Below are 17,610 nucleotides of genomic sequence, written 5' to 3'. Positions count from 1 at the left end.
CTGCCTTGGAGTTGGTGGATGTGGTTAAAAACACACAAAACTGTGGAACTCTGCAGAATTGTGTGTCTAAAGTATAAGCAAGCTTTTTAAGCTGCAGTACAACTAGGTTGCTTTGGCAACCACACTCTTGGCAAGTGCATAAAGTATATAGTCAAGCTCTGGGATCGTATATAGCAGTTTCCTGCAAGCTTAGACAATTCCTACTGAAATATCTCTGACCAAGGTAAAAATGGCTTTCAGAAAACAGGTAGAAAGTGCATTTTTTTCTGAAGTCTTCCTGTCATAGAAAACAGGTCAAGAAGACAGCTCAGGAAATGCATGTCCTGACCCAAGTGTGCCTCAGTAACTTCTGACATGCTTAAAAAACATTACTGGGAGTTTCAACAGTGAGTATTTCAGTCTCCCAGAGTAGCATGTCCTTTCTTTTAGGATTTCCCCACCACCTCTGCTTCTTAATCTGTATCTCACTTGCTACAAAGCAAGTCCATCACTATTTGTGGCAAACGTGAACATCATCTTCCTTGCTTCTTTCTAACTACCTTGTACACGTTTGATAACTATTGTATCTCCACTTATGCTTTTCTCCTGACTATATACAAACCCATTTCTGCCCCTTCTTGTGCATCATATTCCATAGCACTAATCTTTCTTTTTATAGTTTGAGTTCTATCAGTTTGTGGTACATTTCTTGAAGTAAGGTGTCCAAAACAGGACATGGTATGTGGTATCTTCTTTCAGGGGAAATACTTATGTCTTTCATGAGGTGTTGCTATTTATGAATGCTCTTTTCCCCTTCCTTGCAAAGTCGTCATGGTGAGTTTGTGATCCCCTATAATCCCAAGACTTTTTTCTGTAGCACCACTATCTAAATAGTTTCTCATCCTGAATCACTAAAGTTGTTTATTCCTACCTTTGCATGCAAAGATCAAGCCTTTATTGCAGTTGATCTTTTTTCAGGATGCTTTTTAAGTTTGTCAGATCATTTTTAGTTCTGTACTTTTCTATCAGTTGCTTCCCACTTCATTACCATTTGCAAATTTAACAAGTGTATTTTATCTTCCCTTGTCTTAGTCATGAATAAAATGATTGAAGAGTACCAGATGTAGAATAGAGCTTTATGAACCCTCTGAGTACATCATCCCATTTTTATAAATGTTAGTGATAGTTACCGTCCAAGTATGGCTTTTAGCTAGCTGTTTTGAACATAATGCTGAGGTGCTTATCTAAAGGTATATGTGTTCTGCTTCCACCTTTCAGAATTTGAGGCAGCAGATTCTCGAACTTTTGGGACCAATTTCAATGAATCATGGTGTTCACTTCATGGCTGCTATTGCGTTTGTATGGAATGAAAGGAGGCAAAATAAAAATACTTCTAGAACAAAGGTATGTTTATACTACAGTGGTCACTTGAAATAGCGGTAATAGCTTTAAGTGATTTTGAAGCAGTAAGGAGAAAATTCAGACATTCCAGTGAAAAAATGCGTAGTATGAAATACAGAGAATATTTATATTACATTTCTAATTAGAAACTGTACTGTCAGGGAGCTACCAATTTATTTTAGAATTGGATAATCTTCCTGAATTATTCAGGAAGAGAATAAGTGACTCCCAAGTCTCTAGATGAACTGTTAGTTACTAACATTTCAATCCCATTAGATCAGCTGCCTTGATTTTGGCATAGGCATTGTCTGCGATGATAATCTGTGACATACATTTGATTCTTTTAGGTTATTCCTACAGCAGGTGAAGAGCAACTTCTACTGGTCGAGCTAGTTCGCTCTATCAGTGTTATGAGAACGGAGACTGTTATACAAACAGTGAAAGAAGTTTTGAAGCAGCCTCCAGCCATAGCGAAGGACAAGGTATGAAGACTGTAGAGATGCTATTGACTTATTTAATGTCCTCTTACTGAAGCTTAGATTACTGATGATAAGGATACTTCATTCACAAAGCTGAGCAGTACAATGTGTAAATTTTCACAGTATCTAATAGAAGGATGAACTTTTGGAGGGAAGGCATACCTCCTTAAGTCATGACCATTTACTGAACAACTCCAGAATCCTGTTTACTGCTTCTGTGCAAGACTGTGTTTTGTGGGGATAGGCTGCTTACATTAGGGAAACAGGTGCATACCCTAGCATCAGGTTGATTTTATTCAGGTGGGAAAGTGAAGTGGGGAAAAGAGGGAATTAAAAAAAAAAAAGCAAAGAATAACTTTATAGAGAGATGCCTAAATGGACATTCATAATATTCTGTTAATGAATTAAGCTATATCTTCAGACACTACAGTAACATTATAGCATTGTCAGTTTTGCCCTGGCAAGTGAGGGGGAAAAAAAAGTCACTTTCTTCTTCCTGATGACACAGGTTTTGTATCTTTTTCTAGAAACATCTTTCACTGGAAGTCTGCATGTTGCAGTTTTTCTATGCTTATACTCAAAGGTAAGACAAGAAGTTAAATTTTATTTCTGTCATCAAGAAGCAGATGGACAATTTGAATATTTTACATCTTTTTATAATCCCTAGGATGAGAAATAGCTTGTGAAATATAAATCATGAAGAAAGAATGGTTTTGAACTGTAGGTGTCATAAAAAAGAAAGGGATTTATTTTGTGAGTTCCCTAGTTCTGCATCACCTTTCTTCCCCCCACCTAAAAATCCTGCAGGAAATCTGCCCCCTGCCCAAGGAAAGCTGATCGTAGTTGTGCAGTAACTCATTGGTACCACTCCCGCCTTGGACTGAAAAGCATGTCTTTCGAGTGCACTGTTCTTCTGCCTTCCTCCTTTTCTTAATGACTTGATGTAGCCACCTAATATTAAATGAAAAACCAAAGAATCTGTATGAATGTTGATTCACAGTATCTGACAGGAGAACTGTGAGGTAGAAAGAAAATGGGGAATACCCCATGATGCTGTTTTCATTGCCATCTCTGCTCTCTTTCTTAGGATTCCAGTGACCAGCTTAGTAGATAGCTGGGCAGCACTGCTGCTTCTGTTAAAAGATTCCATCCAGGTTGGTCTTCCAGCTCCGGGACAATTCCTCATACTTGGGTAAGTGCTCTTGATATTTGCAATTTCCAAATAAACTCAAATGTAAGTGTGTGAAAACATACTAAAATGTTAGTGTTTTCAAATCTCTCGCACTTATTTTTGAGTGGTAGAGCTATTGCCCGAGTTCTGTGGGTTTTATCAAATCAGTTTCTTCTCTGAGGAATGGTTACATATATTAAATTTTATATTATATGATATAAGCCACGATCTTACCTTACTGATTATTTGAATGATTCAGGCTCTTTAACAGTAGGTTTAAGTTTCTGATTTTTCTTAGAAAATAACTACAATGACTATTTCTTAGGTATGTGTAGACTTGTAGCCCACTAGAAAGGATTCATTCCCAGCATGAAAGCTGTTTGTGGAGTGTTAGAAATAAAATGTTGAATATGATTTTCTGTGTAGTGCTTCAAGGACCATTTTCTTGACTTTCCGGAGTTTATCTTCCCTAGTAAGCTGTCTCTAAAGATGTTTTTGTGTATAGTCTAGTAAAACATGTTCTTGATAAACAATTATGGTATGATCAGAATTAACTTAAACTTGAAAGGATGTTTTCTAGAATATTGATAAGTAGCAATGACTGAAGGTTTAGTAAATAAGTATTGTGCACGTAAATTTCTTCACGTTTGTCCTAGCTCTTAAAAATACTGAATAATGTATTGTGAGAAGAAAATCCATACCTACTTCCATATTTTTTCAGGGTTCTTAATGAGTTCATTATGAAAAACCCAAGCCTGGAGAATAAGAAAGATCAAAGAGATCTCCAGGTAAGAAACTTGTGGTATGTATGTCTCTTTTGAAAATATTGAACAATAAATGCTTGAATATACTAGAATTATCTGATATATCAGTTCTGTAGTCTGAAATGACTCTTTAGTGTCTTCTACTTAGTACTATTTATAATCTGTTGAAAAGGATCTCATTTTCTGTGGAGTTATTAATCACTGATAATATAGAACAGAAGTGATTTGAAAGCAGTTCTATACTTAATTAGCTATATAGATTTTCTACAAAAACACGTCAGGACAGCAAATACAGCCCTTCTGCACAAAGTTCTTAAAATGCTTGGTTTTTTTCTACTAGGATGTGACGCACAAGATAGTGGATGCCATTGGGGCAATTGCTGGTTCTTCCTTGGAACAGACGACTTGGCTAAGACGAAACTTAGAGGTTAAGCCTTCCCCCAAGATTATGGTTGATGGAAACAACTTAGAATCAGATGTCGAAGGTAGTTTCATTTTTGTCTTTATTTTAAACAAAACAGTAATTATCAAGCCAAAATGAACAAAGAGGACAGCTTTACTATATTTGAATACATTAAAAATGCTTCAGTATGGTTCAGGCATTAGTATCTTACACAGTGTATGTGGCAAAGTCTGTAAATCCTCAAAATATATGCTATTAAAATATGTAAGGTAAATAATGGCTTAAGAAAACTAACTTTGGACATTTTTTTATTATTATCTTCATTTAGATATGTTGTCTCCAGCAATGGAAACTTCAAACATAACTCCATCTGTTTATAGTGTCCATGCATTGACCTTACTTTCTGAGGTAAATGTCTCCTCAGATGTAATAAATAATGTCTTATAATAAACTGTTATATTGTGAAAAGCCTTGGACTAGAAGCCTGGGGAAAGAGATTTGATGGGAAACACTGAAGTGAATGGATTCTGGGTCCTGTCATGTAACAATATATAAAACTCCGTTACTAACCCAGTTATCCATCTCACTGAGTATTTATGAGGCATAAAGCATGGCCTTTCAGAGGTGTAGTACAGGAAACGTTTTGGGTGGCAAACTTTGTGTGTTATTAGTGGTATGTGTTACTTATTGCTGATAACAGCAGTCAATCTTTGAAATTTTTTTGTTTGTTTGTAGCTTATTCTGTAGAACACTTTGCCCAGGAGCTTATGCTTCTGTGTTTTTACCTTAGTTTGCTTTAAAAATTATGGGAACTTTGTACTCTGGATTTTGTATAGTACCTGAAATTTGATCACTTCTATCATAAACTTGAATGTTCAGTAAAGGACGTTATAAAAAAAAAATGCTGAATAGTAGATAAAAAGCAATTTGGGAGTGCGTGATAACTTAACTTATCTTCCTCTCCTTTTATAGGTTTTGGCTCATCTCTTGGATATGGTTTTCTACAGTGATGAAAAAGAGAGGGTTATTCCTTTGCTTGTAAATATTATGCACTATGTTGTTCCCTACCTCCGTAATCACAGGTATGTTTACAATTTATTGAATTGATGTAGATCTCTACAGCCAGTTGAAATTTGGTGGGTGACACTTAAGTTGAAACAGGCACGATAAGGATTAGATGTCTATCAAACTTTCTATAAAGCAACAATTCAAAATTGTTTCATGTTGACTTTGGTTTTTTTGTTTAGTGCTCACAATGCATCCAGCTATCGAGCCTGTGTCCAGTTATTAAGCAGTCTTAGTGGGTATCAGTATACAAGGAGAGCATGGAAAAAGGAAGCATTTGACCTCTTTATGGATTCCAGTTTCTTCCAGATGGATGCTTCATGTGTTAACCAGTAAGACTTTTTTCCTGCTTCTATCGATGGCTGTTACAAATTTTATGTATACCATTACATAAGAGTATGAAGAATGTGGACCAAAATTTATTTCTTCTATTTCTCTCAACAGAGATCTGTTGGGAAAAAGTTATGTGTCTTAGATTACAACATGAAATGTGAAACTCGCTTACCTAAGGTGTATTTCTATGCACAGGTCTATTTTTTTTTTTTTTCAATTTCAAATTTTTTCTTTTTAATTTATTTTTTCTATGAGGAAAAAGTGGTTAACATATTATAGAATCATAGAATGGTTTGCGTTGGAAGGGACATTAAACATAATTTAGTTCCAACCCCCCTGCCATGGGCAGGGACACCTTCCACTAGGATCAAGTTGCTCAAAGCCCCATCCAACCTGGCCTTGAACACTTCCAGGCATGGGGCATCCACAACTTCCCTGGGCAACCTCTTCCAGTGTTTCACCACCCTCACAGTAAAGAATTTCTTCCTAATATCTAATCTAAATCTACCCTCTTTCAGTTTAAAACCGTTACCCCTTGTCCTATCACTACACTTCCTGATAAAGAGTCCCTCCTTGTATTTCCAGTAGGCCCCCTTTAAGTACTGGAAAGCCGCTATAAGGTCTCCCTGGAGCCTTCTCCTCCAGGCTAAACAACCCCAGCTCTCTCAGCCTGTCTTCACAGGAGAGGTGCTCCAGCCCTCTGATCATCTTTGTGGCCCTTCTCTGGACCCATTCCAAGAGGTCCATGTCCGTCTTATGTTGCGGGCCCCAGAGCTGGCTGCAGTACTCCAGGTGGGATCTCACCAGAACAGAGTAGAGGGGGAGAACCACCTCTCTCAACCTGCTCACCATGCTTGTTTTGATGCAGCCCAGGATACCGCTGGCTTTCTGGGCTGCAAGAGCACATTGCCGGCCCATGTGAGGACCCCAAGTCCTTCTCCTCAGGGCTGCTCTCTATCCCTTCATCCCCCAGCCTGTATTGATACCAGGGGTTGCCCCAACCCATGTGCAGGACCCTGCACTTGGCCTTGTTGAACTTCATGAGATTCACACGGGCCCACCTCTCTAGCCTGTCAAGGTCCCTCTGGATGGCATCCCTTATTTTCTTTGAGAAGGGGGTTCGAGAAATGTAGTTATAGTTTCAGACCAAATCACACCAAGTAAATGGTGCCTATGTAGCAGAGAGCTTGGATTGGAAGCCTTAGCCTGAATTAAATGAGCAGAAAAAGCTCTGTAAGTATTCCTGTAAATTCCTAGGTTTTTTTCTTGCTTTTCTGATTTGCGTACAATTTCCTTCTTTTAGTTGGAGAGCTATTATGGATAATTTGATGACACATGACAAAACCACATTCAGAGATTTGATGAGTAAGTATTGATGTAGTAGTGACTTTTCTCCAAGGGAAACATTAAAAAAAGGGAAAACAAATATCCTGAAGAAAACATTTGTTCAACATTTAATAAATCAAACAGATTGGAATAAATGTTTTTCATGTTTTCTTCAACTAATTGTTTCTGGAGATCCATAAATAAGATAACTTGAAGTGAAAGAATTTGAGACTATCTTGGCACACAGTAAATTTTGCCTATATGGCAAAGTTGATTAAGCAGAACAGGTGGGGGTGGTTTTTGTTGGGTTTTGGTTTGTTTGTTTGTGGTGGTGGTTTTTGTTTGTTTTTTTTAAGATCTGACACTAACTCTGCTTAAGGAAAAATCAATTCTGCACATTCCAAAATTCTAAGCATCTATACCTGCAAATTGAGTTTAAAAAAAAAAAAAAAAAAAAGGCTAAACTGCTTCCCAAAAACCCTCAAACCCAGGCAGTATTCTGTATACTTACAAGTTTTCTTTCAACATGTATTTTAAATCACTGTGGTTAAAAATACAAACTGCAGAACATGCATCTTCTTAACATCTGGTTTTGAACTACATTAATGCAATGAAAGTAAGAGTTATTTGTGCCTTAAAGTGAAACAGAAGGGAAATTTTGAAGTTTGTCTCTGTACTATGCATTTTTTCTTTCAGCACGAGTGGCTGTGGCTCAGAGCAGTTCACTGAATCTGTTTGCTAATCGAGATGTAGAGCTGGAACAGCGTGCTATGCTCCTGAAGAGACTGGCTTTCGCAATTTTTAGTAGTGAGATAGACCAATACCAGAAATACCTTCCAGACATACAAGGTAAGTAAAAATGTATCATTTAGTGGACTTCTGGACTCTGATGTTAACTGAGGAGTATTTGTATGACAGGGTAACAGCAGGTAAATTTGTCCCCTGGAATATCGGTGTGCAGTACAATTTCCGTGGCTGGATGCAAAGTTTCTGCAGATTTTGGTTAGAATGTTTTCAGTCTTAAATGATTGCAAACTACACAGACGTCATGATTACCAGTTTACTTTTATCCAGGTTATTTCACTGATCTGTCATTTTATACCTTAATCAATGTCCTTGGGTACCTGCAACGTCTGTTTTGACAGGAACATCTGAGGTATAAACACCTATCAACTAGGGATAAATAGAAAGGCTGACCTTGAAGACGTTTTAAATTCTTGACTTCTCTAGCTGTTTTTTCTGCTGTTTTGTTTATCTGTCCTATTTATCACTGAAGAATATCTCTTCCAGTGACCTTTTACATTAAGCGATTGGGAATGGGAGCTGCTTGGTTTTATTCTAAGATGATGCAAATAGTTACAGCAGCACCTTCTAGAGATATTGTCTTTTAGTGCTACCAAGGTGGACACTTTGGTCTCTTCCTCCATATGGCTAGTCAATTGCATCATCTTTCTTGTTTCATTTGTTTGAGGATTTATTCTTTGAAGGGTTTGTTTTTTTTTTCCCCAGTCAAGTCAGTAGTTGGATTTACTATGTTCAAGATATCAGGTGGTTTTACTGGTCTGAACTACAAAATGCTTGTGTTGTTTTGACTGAAAAATTTCTGAATTGAGGAAACCTTCTTGGCTTTTTGTTTCAGAAAGGCTGGTAGAAAGTCTCCGTTTGCCACAGGTGCCCACCCTTCATTCCCAAGTGTTCCTGTTTTTCAGAGTATTGCTTTTAAGAATGTCTCCGCAGCACCTTACCTCGCTTTGGCCAACCATGATCACTGAGCTGGTGAGTTGCAGTTAGCCTTCATGAATTGGAAGACTGGTGCAAATTTGAGACACAGCCTCATTCCTCCTCAACATTTTTAAGAAAATCTCTTCTAGATACTGTGCATGTAAATTTACAATGGACACAAATTGAAAGCTGACGTATTTTCATAGTCCTGATGTCTGGTTTTTGCAACCAAATAGAATACCTGGTGGCTTATGTTCAGATGTCTCCTGTATTAAATTTGTATTTGCCCTCACTGTTCCTTCCTGACTCCTGCTTCAATTTCTGCCTGTGTATGTGTACCCTCTCCATCATTCCCGCTCCTGCTCGGCTCAGTGTTCCCTGTTTCCGCTTTCCTGGTCATTCAGCCCTCTTCCTCCAACAATGAGGATGAGAAGCCACATAAAGGAGGAGTCAGAATCCATGTTGTATTGGCAATTGATGGTCATTCAGATCACATTGTGGCTGAAATTTTGTAACTAGATTTATACAAGGCTCAACTCAGCTTTCTTCTTTCTCTTGTTTTACTCTGCGTAACAAGACAGGATAAACATCCATTCAGAGCTTCTACCTGTGGAGTCTCCAGTGTTGGCTGTTTGACGCACTCTTTTGGGTTTCAGCTTTGGCAATGGGAATGGAGGAGAGTGGTTGATGCATCCTGTGGTCCATTTAGCCTGTTAGCCAAGGAGTTCCCAAGGGACTGGCTAACACAGATGGCGAATCAGAATCACTGCTGTGATTTTTTTTTTTTTTTTTGTATCTGTAGGTGCCTAACCTAGTCCTTAGATAACCACAGATCTAAGCAATAGAAGGAGAAAAGCTATATAAAGTATTTTAAAGACCAAGTGCATTGTTTTGGCAATAGATGCATTTAACATTGAACCTGTCAATAGTATAAATATTAGGAAGCCTGTTCTACTCAGTGTAGCCCTCTGATTCCTATGCCTTTACACAAGTTACCACAGTCCTGGAACTACTTTCAGTGGACAGGACTGTATTAATTCTGGGAATTCACACCTGAGCTTGACTGCTCCATCACGTGATTCTTTATTCTCATTTCCTTTAGGTCTTGCTCTCTTTCTAAGTAGTGTGGGGGGGATTAGCCTCTGAGAGCTTTCCTGGCCATAACAGAGCCAGTTTCTTATCACACTTGTGCTACCCAGGCTATATATAAAGGGATGAAAGAGCTTTAGGTTGCCAGTGTCCACTCATAGCTCAGGGGGTTACTTCATCATCCAGGAATGGAAATAAAGCTCCAAACAGTTCCTCTAAGGCTTATTATTCAGGCCTGCTTACAGCATTTTCCTGAGTCACGGTCCATAAAAAATGGTATTAAAATGTAGCATTTGATCTTCAGGTACAAGTGTTTTTACTGATGGAACAGGAGCTCACTGCTGATGAAGACATTTCCAGGTAAACTTATGACCTTCCCACTTGTTTAACTTGGTAACAGTCTCCTGGCATGCTCATTCTTTAGAATAATTTGTCTTGGAAAGAATTGTCAAGCTCAAATGAGAAGGACAAGTAAAGGGTAGTTCACTCTGACTGCAGTACCAGGGACATACTGTTCAGGACAAAACAAAACAAAAAAATCCCACTGTCAGATTGCTCATAAACCCCTAAGGTAAATTATGCAGTACAAGTATGTTAGTTTTTACAGTGCTTTCCTGCCTAAAATGATACTGCTTCTGCAATTAAAATATTCATGGCATGACTTTATAGCTTTTCTGTATCATACACTTTCATTTAGAATAAGACTGATACACTTCTTTTTGGTCTAAATAAAAATGTTGTTTCTTCTAGTCTTAGAATGAGATAAAGATGAGGTAGATAATTTTTGCTATTTCATTGTCCATTTCTGTCCAATCTACCTTCTGCACAGTATGATCCAGTTTCAGTCAATGCTAGCAGTAGAGGCAGATTTCTCAAAAGAACAGGAGTTATTTGCCCAAGTCTTATTCTTCACTTTTTTCCTAGGTTCTATTTGTTCTTTTGAAGAATTTTTCCCTAAAATAAAGTAATATCAACGTGACTGGCAATTTTAAACTTTCTCTTAATTTGGATGTGTGATGGGAATGAGATACAGCGCAACGTGTTTATTATATAGTAACATTTTATCTTTGTGTGTGTGTGTATATATGTACAAACATACAAAACTCCACCCATAGCACAGACTTGCAGTGTTCTGATTTGATTTATGGATTCAGGATTAAGTTGGTAAATAGAGTTGTGTGTTTGTAAAGGGAAGTAAGAAGGATGATGTTCCCATACTGGCAGAAAGCTGTTATGACTCATCTGCCTGCTACAATTTATTTTAGAACTTCTGGCCCATCTGTTGCTGGTCTGGAGACGACGTACACAGGCGGCAATGGTTTCTCCACGTCCTACAATAGCCAGAGATGGTTGAACCTGTACCTGTCCGCTTGCAAATTTCTGGACTTGGCCCTAGCTTTACCATCTGAAAACCTGCCTCAGTTTCAGATGTGAGTAGAAGTAACTGTCGTTTAAGTTTTCGGATGTTTTTCCATGCCTCTTGGTAAAATTCTAGTATATAAAAATCTTTGTTTTCCTATTTCCTTTCCTTTACATGCCTTCGCCTAGGGCAGCCCACAGTTCATTCCCTTCCCGTGTCAGAGCGGCCCCCAGAGCAAATGATGGTACACACCCAATGAGTTCAGTCTGGTTTGATTTAGCCTGTGGCAAGAGATTCTCCACACTTGTGAGCTGATCAGTAATAATGATTTATTCAAGTATTTTATTTTTAAAGTATTTAGTTGCAGTAATGTCCAAGAACTCAAAATACACCCACACGTCTCAGTGACTAATGCATGAGATCTGAGATGACATACAGCCATCTGCGTGACTCACTTAAATTACTCCTGCATGATCTGGAAGATGTTGCAACAAATCTGCTTGTGAAGGGGACCCCATAGGTTTTTCTTGGTCAGTAGCGTTCCTGTGTGCAAACTGCTTCCTCAGTGCCCCTGCAATCCTGTTCTGTTGGAAAAAAAAATTAATGGAAAACAACTGGCATTTGCTGAAGACCTTAGAAATGAGAGGCCGCCAAGGACAAAAGAAGGTCTCTCCTCTCTTCCTTGACACTGCATGGTGGTGACTGTGTGAGAGCTGCTGCCCTGCAGCAGCTGCACAGCTGCTGGAGACGTTTGGTCACCTCTAATTATCCTGTTATTTAAAAGCCACTCATGTGGGCTAGAGGGTGGAAGGACTTGCACATACTGTGTCAGTTTGTGCCCTGTAGTATTTCTGAATCTAAATCTAATGTTGAAGGTTCCTTCATTTATTTTATTTTCTGGGGATTTGGCTAATAATTCTGGTTCAGTTCTCCGAGCTGTCCCAATCCCCGTTATTAGCCGACCTAGTTTTATTTAGGTCATTACTGTGCATTTCTGGAAAGACAATAGTCATGCTGAATCACACCGTCTTTTATGGCGTTCTCATGGAGGCTTAGATTGAAGTTTTAAGGACAGAAATTTTTTTCCTTTATAGTTTATAATGCAAGTACCCAGCCCTTGCAGTGCAGCAAGGTGGGGTGGAGGGAATGGTCCACTTGGTCTCGTTGGCCTATGAATAGGTAAAATAAATGAGTTTCTGTTATCAACATGGTATATTGCGAACATTTTGTGTGTTATAGTAAGCATTGCGAATGTGCAGCAAAATGTTTTAAGTAACTTACGTATCACATAATTCAGAATTGCTTTCAGTTCTCTGGCGCACAATGAAGATGTGACTACTGTTTTTAGCTTCTCTGCCTTATCTCGCTCTTGGCATCCTTAAATACTTTAAGAAACTCTAAAGGAAAAAGACAGTGCTACATTCTTGGCCACATTACCTCCTGCTTTTCAGAATGTGCCTTTCCTATTCCTTCTTGTCAAAGACTGATGTTTTTTGTGTGGGTTGGTTTTGCTTCCCCCCCCCCCCCCCTCCTTTCTTTGATACTTAACTAGATTTCCTCATCCACTCATATTTATAGATCTACCAGAAAAGCCTGCGTGCTCAGTAAGGATAATAATGTCTCCTTGTGTTATGTCATGGCAGGTATCGTTGGGCTTTTATTCCAGAAGCGTCAGATGATTCAGGCTTGGAAGTACGAAGACAGGGTACGCATCAGAGGGAATTCAAACCGTATGTGGTACGTCTAGCAAAACTGCTGCGAAAAAAAGCAAAGGTATGTTGCTTTCTTTCAGTTTTACTTTTCATTGAAAGCTTTCACGTACAGTAACTTGCAGCACTGTTTTGTTTTGGATTTTTTTTTTTTTTTTTTTACAATGAAGAATGGAAAGGAATTTATCTGGTGTGGGAGATTCCCCCTGGAGTAATCTCAACTCAGCATCAGGCAAAAACCACGTGTAGGTATATAAAACAAAAAACAAACAAACCAAAAAACCAAACCAAAACTAACAAACAAAAAAAACCCCAATCCTACTATGGTCAGTGACTTCAGAGTTTCCAATTAATATTATTATTTGTATTATTTGAGTAAAAAGTAAGATATACTTCAGTGTCTATTTTAACATAAAGTCACTTTCAGATAGCCAGTCATATATGTAGATACTAGTCTAACTAACTACCTTTTGAAGTAGAAAAGCATTTTTGTTAATAATAATCACATTTAAATATTTAGAAAACTTGCATTCCTAAAAATGACAGAACCAACAGTCTTGAGACCGTGCAGAGCCAGGGAGGGCTGGGTTTCTTCCCCGAAGCAGCTACGATGAATGGAAGAAGGCAGAGAGCAGTAGAAACACTTCTGGGGTAATCTTGGCTGCACAGTTTGTAGTGTGGGAGCAGAATTAGGGTTGTCATTATGCTGGTGCATGAGGTATATTAAAACCCTAGTTTGGGTGGGCTGGAGGCTTCATCTGCTAATGAAGCTGATGGAAGCTGGCCGAGCCCTGTCCCAGGGAGTTCCCTTCTGCTGCCACAAAGAAAATTGCTGTCAGATACTTTGCTGCTCCTGCTGTGAGGACAGCACTCCCCAGGCAGGCACTTCACTGGGAAAGGTTGCTGGGTGAGCCAGGGAAACAGGGAGGAAGCTCCAAGCCATATGGGAGAAAGCCAAGAATGAAACTTCAAAGCTTTCCCTCCAAATAGATGGCATCGTCAGGGCTGTGACACTGGCAGCTTGCTGTAGCTACTGCATTTACTATCTCTAATGAATGTTTTCATTGAGTAAAGAAACTACTGCTGGCATACAAGTGGCTACATAAAATTTAGGGATAACTTAGTTGCAGGCAGATCTGAATTATTCAAGCGAGACTCACAGCTATAGGGGATAAAACAAGTACCTGAAGCACATCTGCATTCTTCATTTTATTGTTTTTGAACAAGATGAGACTAAATTTCTCTTCTCGCATGTATAAAGGAATAATCAGTTTTGACTGACTGCTAATCAGGCATAGCCTCTAACCCTGATGTGCAATGTGGTGTGCTATACTTGTTAGAAAGTTGTCACACTCCAAATAATCTCTCTGCATGACTTATAAATTACATACAATGTATAAAATATACATGCTGGTAAGTACTGTATGTCGAGATAGAGGCCTGAAGTCAGAACTTCCACAGTATGCTTCAAGAATATAGAAAACTTCCTGGAATTTCTGGAACCCTCTAGTCACGGCAGCTGTTGCACACTGTCAGCCATAGCTAGGGGTATGAGGACGAGATAAACATGAGGCAATGAATACTGACTTCCAGGCCATTTCTTCGTTGTGCAGAGGAGAATACTGTTGCACATAGCTGCGGGTTTTTCTTAGAAAATAACTGTTTCTGAGCAAAATGTTCCAGTGGATCTTAATTTTCCTTCAGGGGCACTCTGACTAATGTACAGGTTTGTGTAGTATGGTGTTGCTCAGGCTCTGTTGTCTAAAGGAAACGTGCTTAAAAACCTCCCTCGGCACTACTGGCAATAAACAGAAGAACAAACTGGCAGTGCTGTTATTGTCTAATAGTGTCTTGGCCACACCAGCCCCAGAGGCTGCTCTTTCTCGACCATGGACTCTTTGGGGTGGGTGACTTTTCTAGCTGAAGCACAGCACCCAGCCAAGGAACTGCACGGCCTTCACGGCAAAGTATTATTTTGATATATGAAATGCAGTCTGAAAGTTCTCCTCTTTCCTTCCACAGGACAAACAGGAGGACTTTAAGACGGTGGTTTTGGAGGGAATGGAGATGGCCAAGCATCAGGTGAGGGTGGCCTGTGATGCTTGAGTTGTGAAACAAGCTCGCCATAACAGTACCATCGCCTCAAGGCCCTGGGCAGTATTTAGCTGTCAGTAAGAACTGAGAGCTCAGTCTTGTTAGAGGACAAACTTGAGAGATTTTTAAAGTGAAAGAATCACGAGGGCCCTTATTTTTATAGATAACTTAAACAAATATTTTTAAGTTGGTTTCTTACATGAAATAGATTACAGAAAGGTAATGTTAGTTCTAAGAAGAATTATGATTGCAAATCATCATAAAGTTAAATAATAAAAAAAATTTTGCCAGACGGCAGGTGTGAAACACACGATCCATAATCGCTCTCTGTCAAATTAACAGTTGTTTTAAGTATCTGAGGCATTGGTGGTGGTTGCTTAGCGGATGCTGCCGTGAGGAAATGGCTTGGATAGATTGTATTTCATTGCTCGGAGAGAGAGTTAGCGTTTGCAGGTGCACCCCGTTTGGTTGGCTGCTGTGTAACACTGGAGGCAGTCCGTGCTGCTCACCACGGGGTAACGGTAAGCACAATAGAGAACCAGTACTGACAAGCCTCTCTTCTGTGATTCCAGTGTGAAGTTTTAAAGGAGAAACCTTAAAAATTAGTAGCTTCATTAAAAGCAGGAGGCATCAACAACTGTCTGTGTGGGAATGCAGTCTTCCCTTCGTTCTAGTTCATTATGAGCCTTTCTTTTCTTGAGACGTGTAGAGTCTCGTGGTAATCTCCTGTCACAGGGAGCCAAATTGCCAGATTAAAATACTAAATATGTTCATATTTAATTTTAACCTAATTGTTTTTTGTGAAATGGATGTCATGTAGGCTCCTGAATTGCAAGACCATTGCTTCATTTAAGGGGCAAAAACTGTATTTGCTAAAGTATCATCTCTTGAAGAAAATCTGTTTGCTCAAAGGCCGTGCGATCAGTAATCCTCACCTTACGCTCTGCTCCCGCTGCTGTCCTGTCCCCCTCGTTCCCCTTTGGTTACCAAGCCTGCTCCTTAGGAGCTGCGCAGCCGGCAGGGCTTGGGGACCCCCGCCTGGGCGGAGGCAGTGCCATTAGGGAGGCATTGCAGGAGGGAGGCACTGCTCACAGGCGGATCAGGAGGTGGCTCTCCTTGATGCCGCCTTCGTGCTGCTTTTCTCCTTCCTCACAGAATAAAAACCAGTATCGCTGGAACTCTACTTCACAGTAGAAGCTCTCCCACGCTGGTTTGTCAGTAACAGTCCAAACAAGGTGTTTCTAGTGGTGATAGTACCTTATTGTCAAGATTTGAATATGTTTTTTGACTCAAAAGAAAAAAAGGAAATTAGTGAATATCATATAAGCAGCTGGATGTTGGTGCTCGGGTATTTTAGCATGCAGGTGTTTGCAGGGTTACAGCAGGGTACTGACACTGCCTGTGAGCCTCTGGTGCCTGACTGCTGCCTTTGCTGGTGGGGTTCCTGAAATTCCTTCCCATGAAATGGAAGGTGTGTAATGGAGGTCTTCTGAGAACACGCCATGAGTAACTGCATCGTTTTCCTTTGAGGACAACTTCAAGTGTTTGCTCAGAGCCTCCGCGTGTGTTATTTCTGATACTAAAAACAGCACCGCTTTTGCTCTTCCTGAAAACTCTCAACTCCAGCTTCGGAGTGAAAGCGCTTCCTTTCTGTTTTAACTTCCTCTGGGGTTTATTGTCACTAGTGCTGGCAGTAGGGTGAACCGCGTGCGTTACCAGAGACCAGCCTGCTTTGGAAAGCAGAGGAAGGAGCACCCGACTTACCCAAGCAGCTGCAATGCTGGCTGTCACCAGCTTGGGCTGTTTCTGTTAGCCGCCAGCGGGATGCGGTGGCAGAGGCGCAGCGGACTCCACTGCCCACCGCAGCCTTCCCGTAGCGTCAGCCGTCCACCTGCCAGCCTGTTCCCTCCCAGCCACCGCTGCTGCAAAGCGCAGGGAGGGGGGGAGCAGCTCTGCTTCAAAAGCTGCGCTCCAGCATACATCCGTTTCGGTGATAAGACAAGTATTTTTGGAATATTGGAAAAAATACTTTATTGGGCATTAGTCTTTTATTTTTACCTGTGCTTTTTCTGTTTTGTCCTGTATTATTTCCCATTTCTCTGTATTTACAGAAAAACCCAGAGGAGGACGGCTCAGGGAAAACACTAAGCTGGGAACCAGGTCACTTGCTTTTAACCATCTACACTGTTCGCAGCATTGAGCAGCTTTTGCCTTTCTTCAATGTACTCAGCCAAGTTTTTAACAGCAAAGTCACGAGCAGATGCGTTGGACACTCAGGGAGCCCTGTCCTTTACCCCAACTGTTTTCCGAGTAAGGACATAAAAATGGAGAACCTCAAGACCTTCTCCAGCAAAGCAAGACAAAAGATAGAAGAAATGGTTGAGAAGGATTTTCTTGAAGGTGTCATAAAAACATGAACCAAACTGGTACTCTTCAGCTTATATGTAATGTAACTATTTAAATGAAACACACTATCTTTCCCAGTTGTATAGTATTCTTTTCTTACTTTGTATGTAATGAAATACTTAATGTTGTATTTAAGTTAAATATTTGTAAATAAGAGAAAAGTTCTGGATGTGGCCTGAATCAAGTTTAAATATTGGTGGCTCATATTGATTATGGTGCCTACTATTTACAGTACATGTTTTGTTGTCTTGAGTTCTGTCTTTAAAAAATCCTAAAAAAAAAAATACAAAATGCACATTTTTTCAAATT

The 17,610-nt window shown here is 39.7% G+C and overlaps 1 protein-coding gene across 10 annotated transcripts in view; it reads left to right on the top strand.

Moving 5' to 3' along the window:
- DOP1A (DOP1 leucine zipper like protein A) overlaps positions 1 to 17,593 on the top strand; it is a 67,703-nt gene extending 50,110 nt beyond the window's left edge. For 4 of the 10 annotated variants that reach the window (XM_087777014.1, XM_087777013.1, XM_087777016.1 and 1 more), the window contains 17 exons: positions 1,258 to 1,383; positions 1,728 to 1,862; positions 2,387 to 2,442; positions 2,947 to 3,051; positions 3,752 to 3,818; positions 4,135 to 4,279; positions 4,526 to 4,605; positions 5,170 to 5,279; positions 5,445 to 5,594; positions 6,899 to 6,960; positions 7,618 to 7,770; positions 8,561 to 8,697; positions 10,037 to 10,092; positions 10,998 to 11,162; positions 12,736 to 12,865; positions 14,824 to 14,883; positions 17,007 to 17,590. In XM_087777014.1, the coding sequence (XP_087633140.1) occupies positions 1,258 to 1,383; positions 1,728 to 1,862; positions 2,387 to 2,442; positions 2,947 to 3,051; positions 3,752 to 3,818; positions 4,135 to 4,279; positions 4,526 to 4,605; positions 5,170 to 5,279; positions 5,445 to 5,594; positions 6,899 to 6,960; positions 7,618 to 7,770; positions 8,561 to 8,697; positions 10,037 to 10,092; positions 10,998 to 11,162; positions 12,736 to 12,865; positions 14,824 to 14,883; positions 17,007 to 17,312 (2,043 nt within the window). In that variant the 3' untranslated portion in view covers positions 17,313 to 17,590. Of the gene's footprint in view, positions 1 to 1,257; positions 1,384 to 1,727; positions 1,863 to 2,386; positions 2,443 to 2,946; positions 3,052 to 3,751; positions 3,819 to 4,134; positions 4,280 to 4,525; positions 4,606 to 5,169; positions 5,280 to 5,444; positions 5,595 to 6,898; positions 6,961 to 7,617; positions 7,771 to 8,560; positions 8,698 to 10,036; positions 10,093 to 10,997; positions 11,163 to 12,735; positions 12,866 to 14,823; positions 14,884 to 17,006 lie in introns of those variants that run through there. The other 6 variants (XM_087777017.1, XM_087777018.1, XM_087777020.1 and 3 more) reach the window with 6 other exon arrangements.
- The last annotated feature ends 17 nt before the right edge of the window (positions 17,594 to 17,610 follow it).

Source organism: Nipponia nippon, unplaced genomic scaffold (genome assembly GCF_047370975.1).
Source record: "Nipponia nippon isolate SJK-2023a ecotype South Korea unplaced genomic scaffold, ASM4737097v1 scaffold_4, whole genome shotgun sequence".
Classification (NCBI taxonomy): domain Eukaryota; kingdom Metazoa; phylum Chordata; class Aves; order Pelecaniformes; family Threskiornithidae; genus Nipponia; species Nipponia nippon.
The sequence above is the reverse complement of the archived record's forward strand: the minus strand, read 5'-3'. Positions and strand labels throughout refer to the sequence as shown.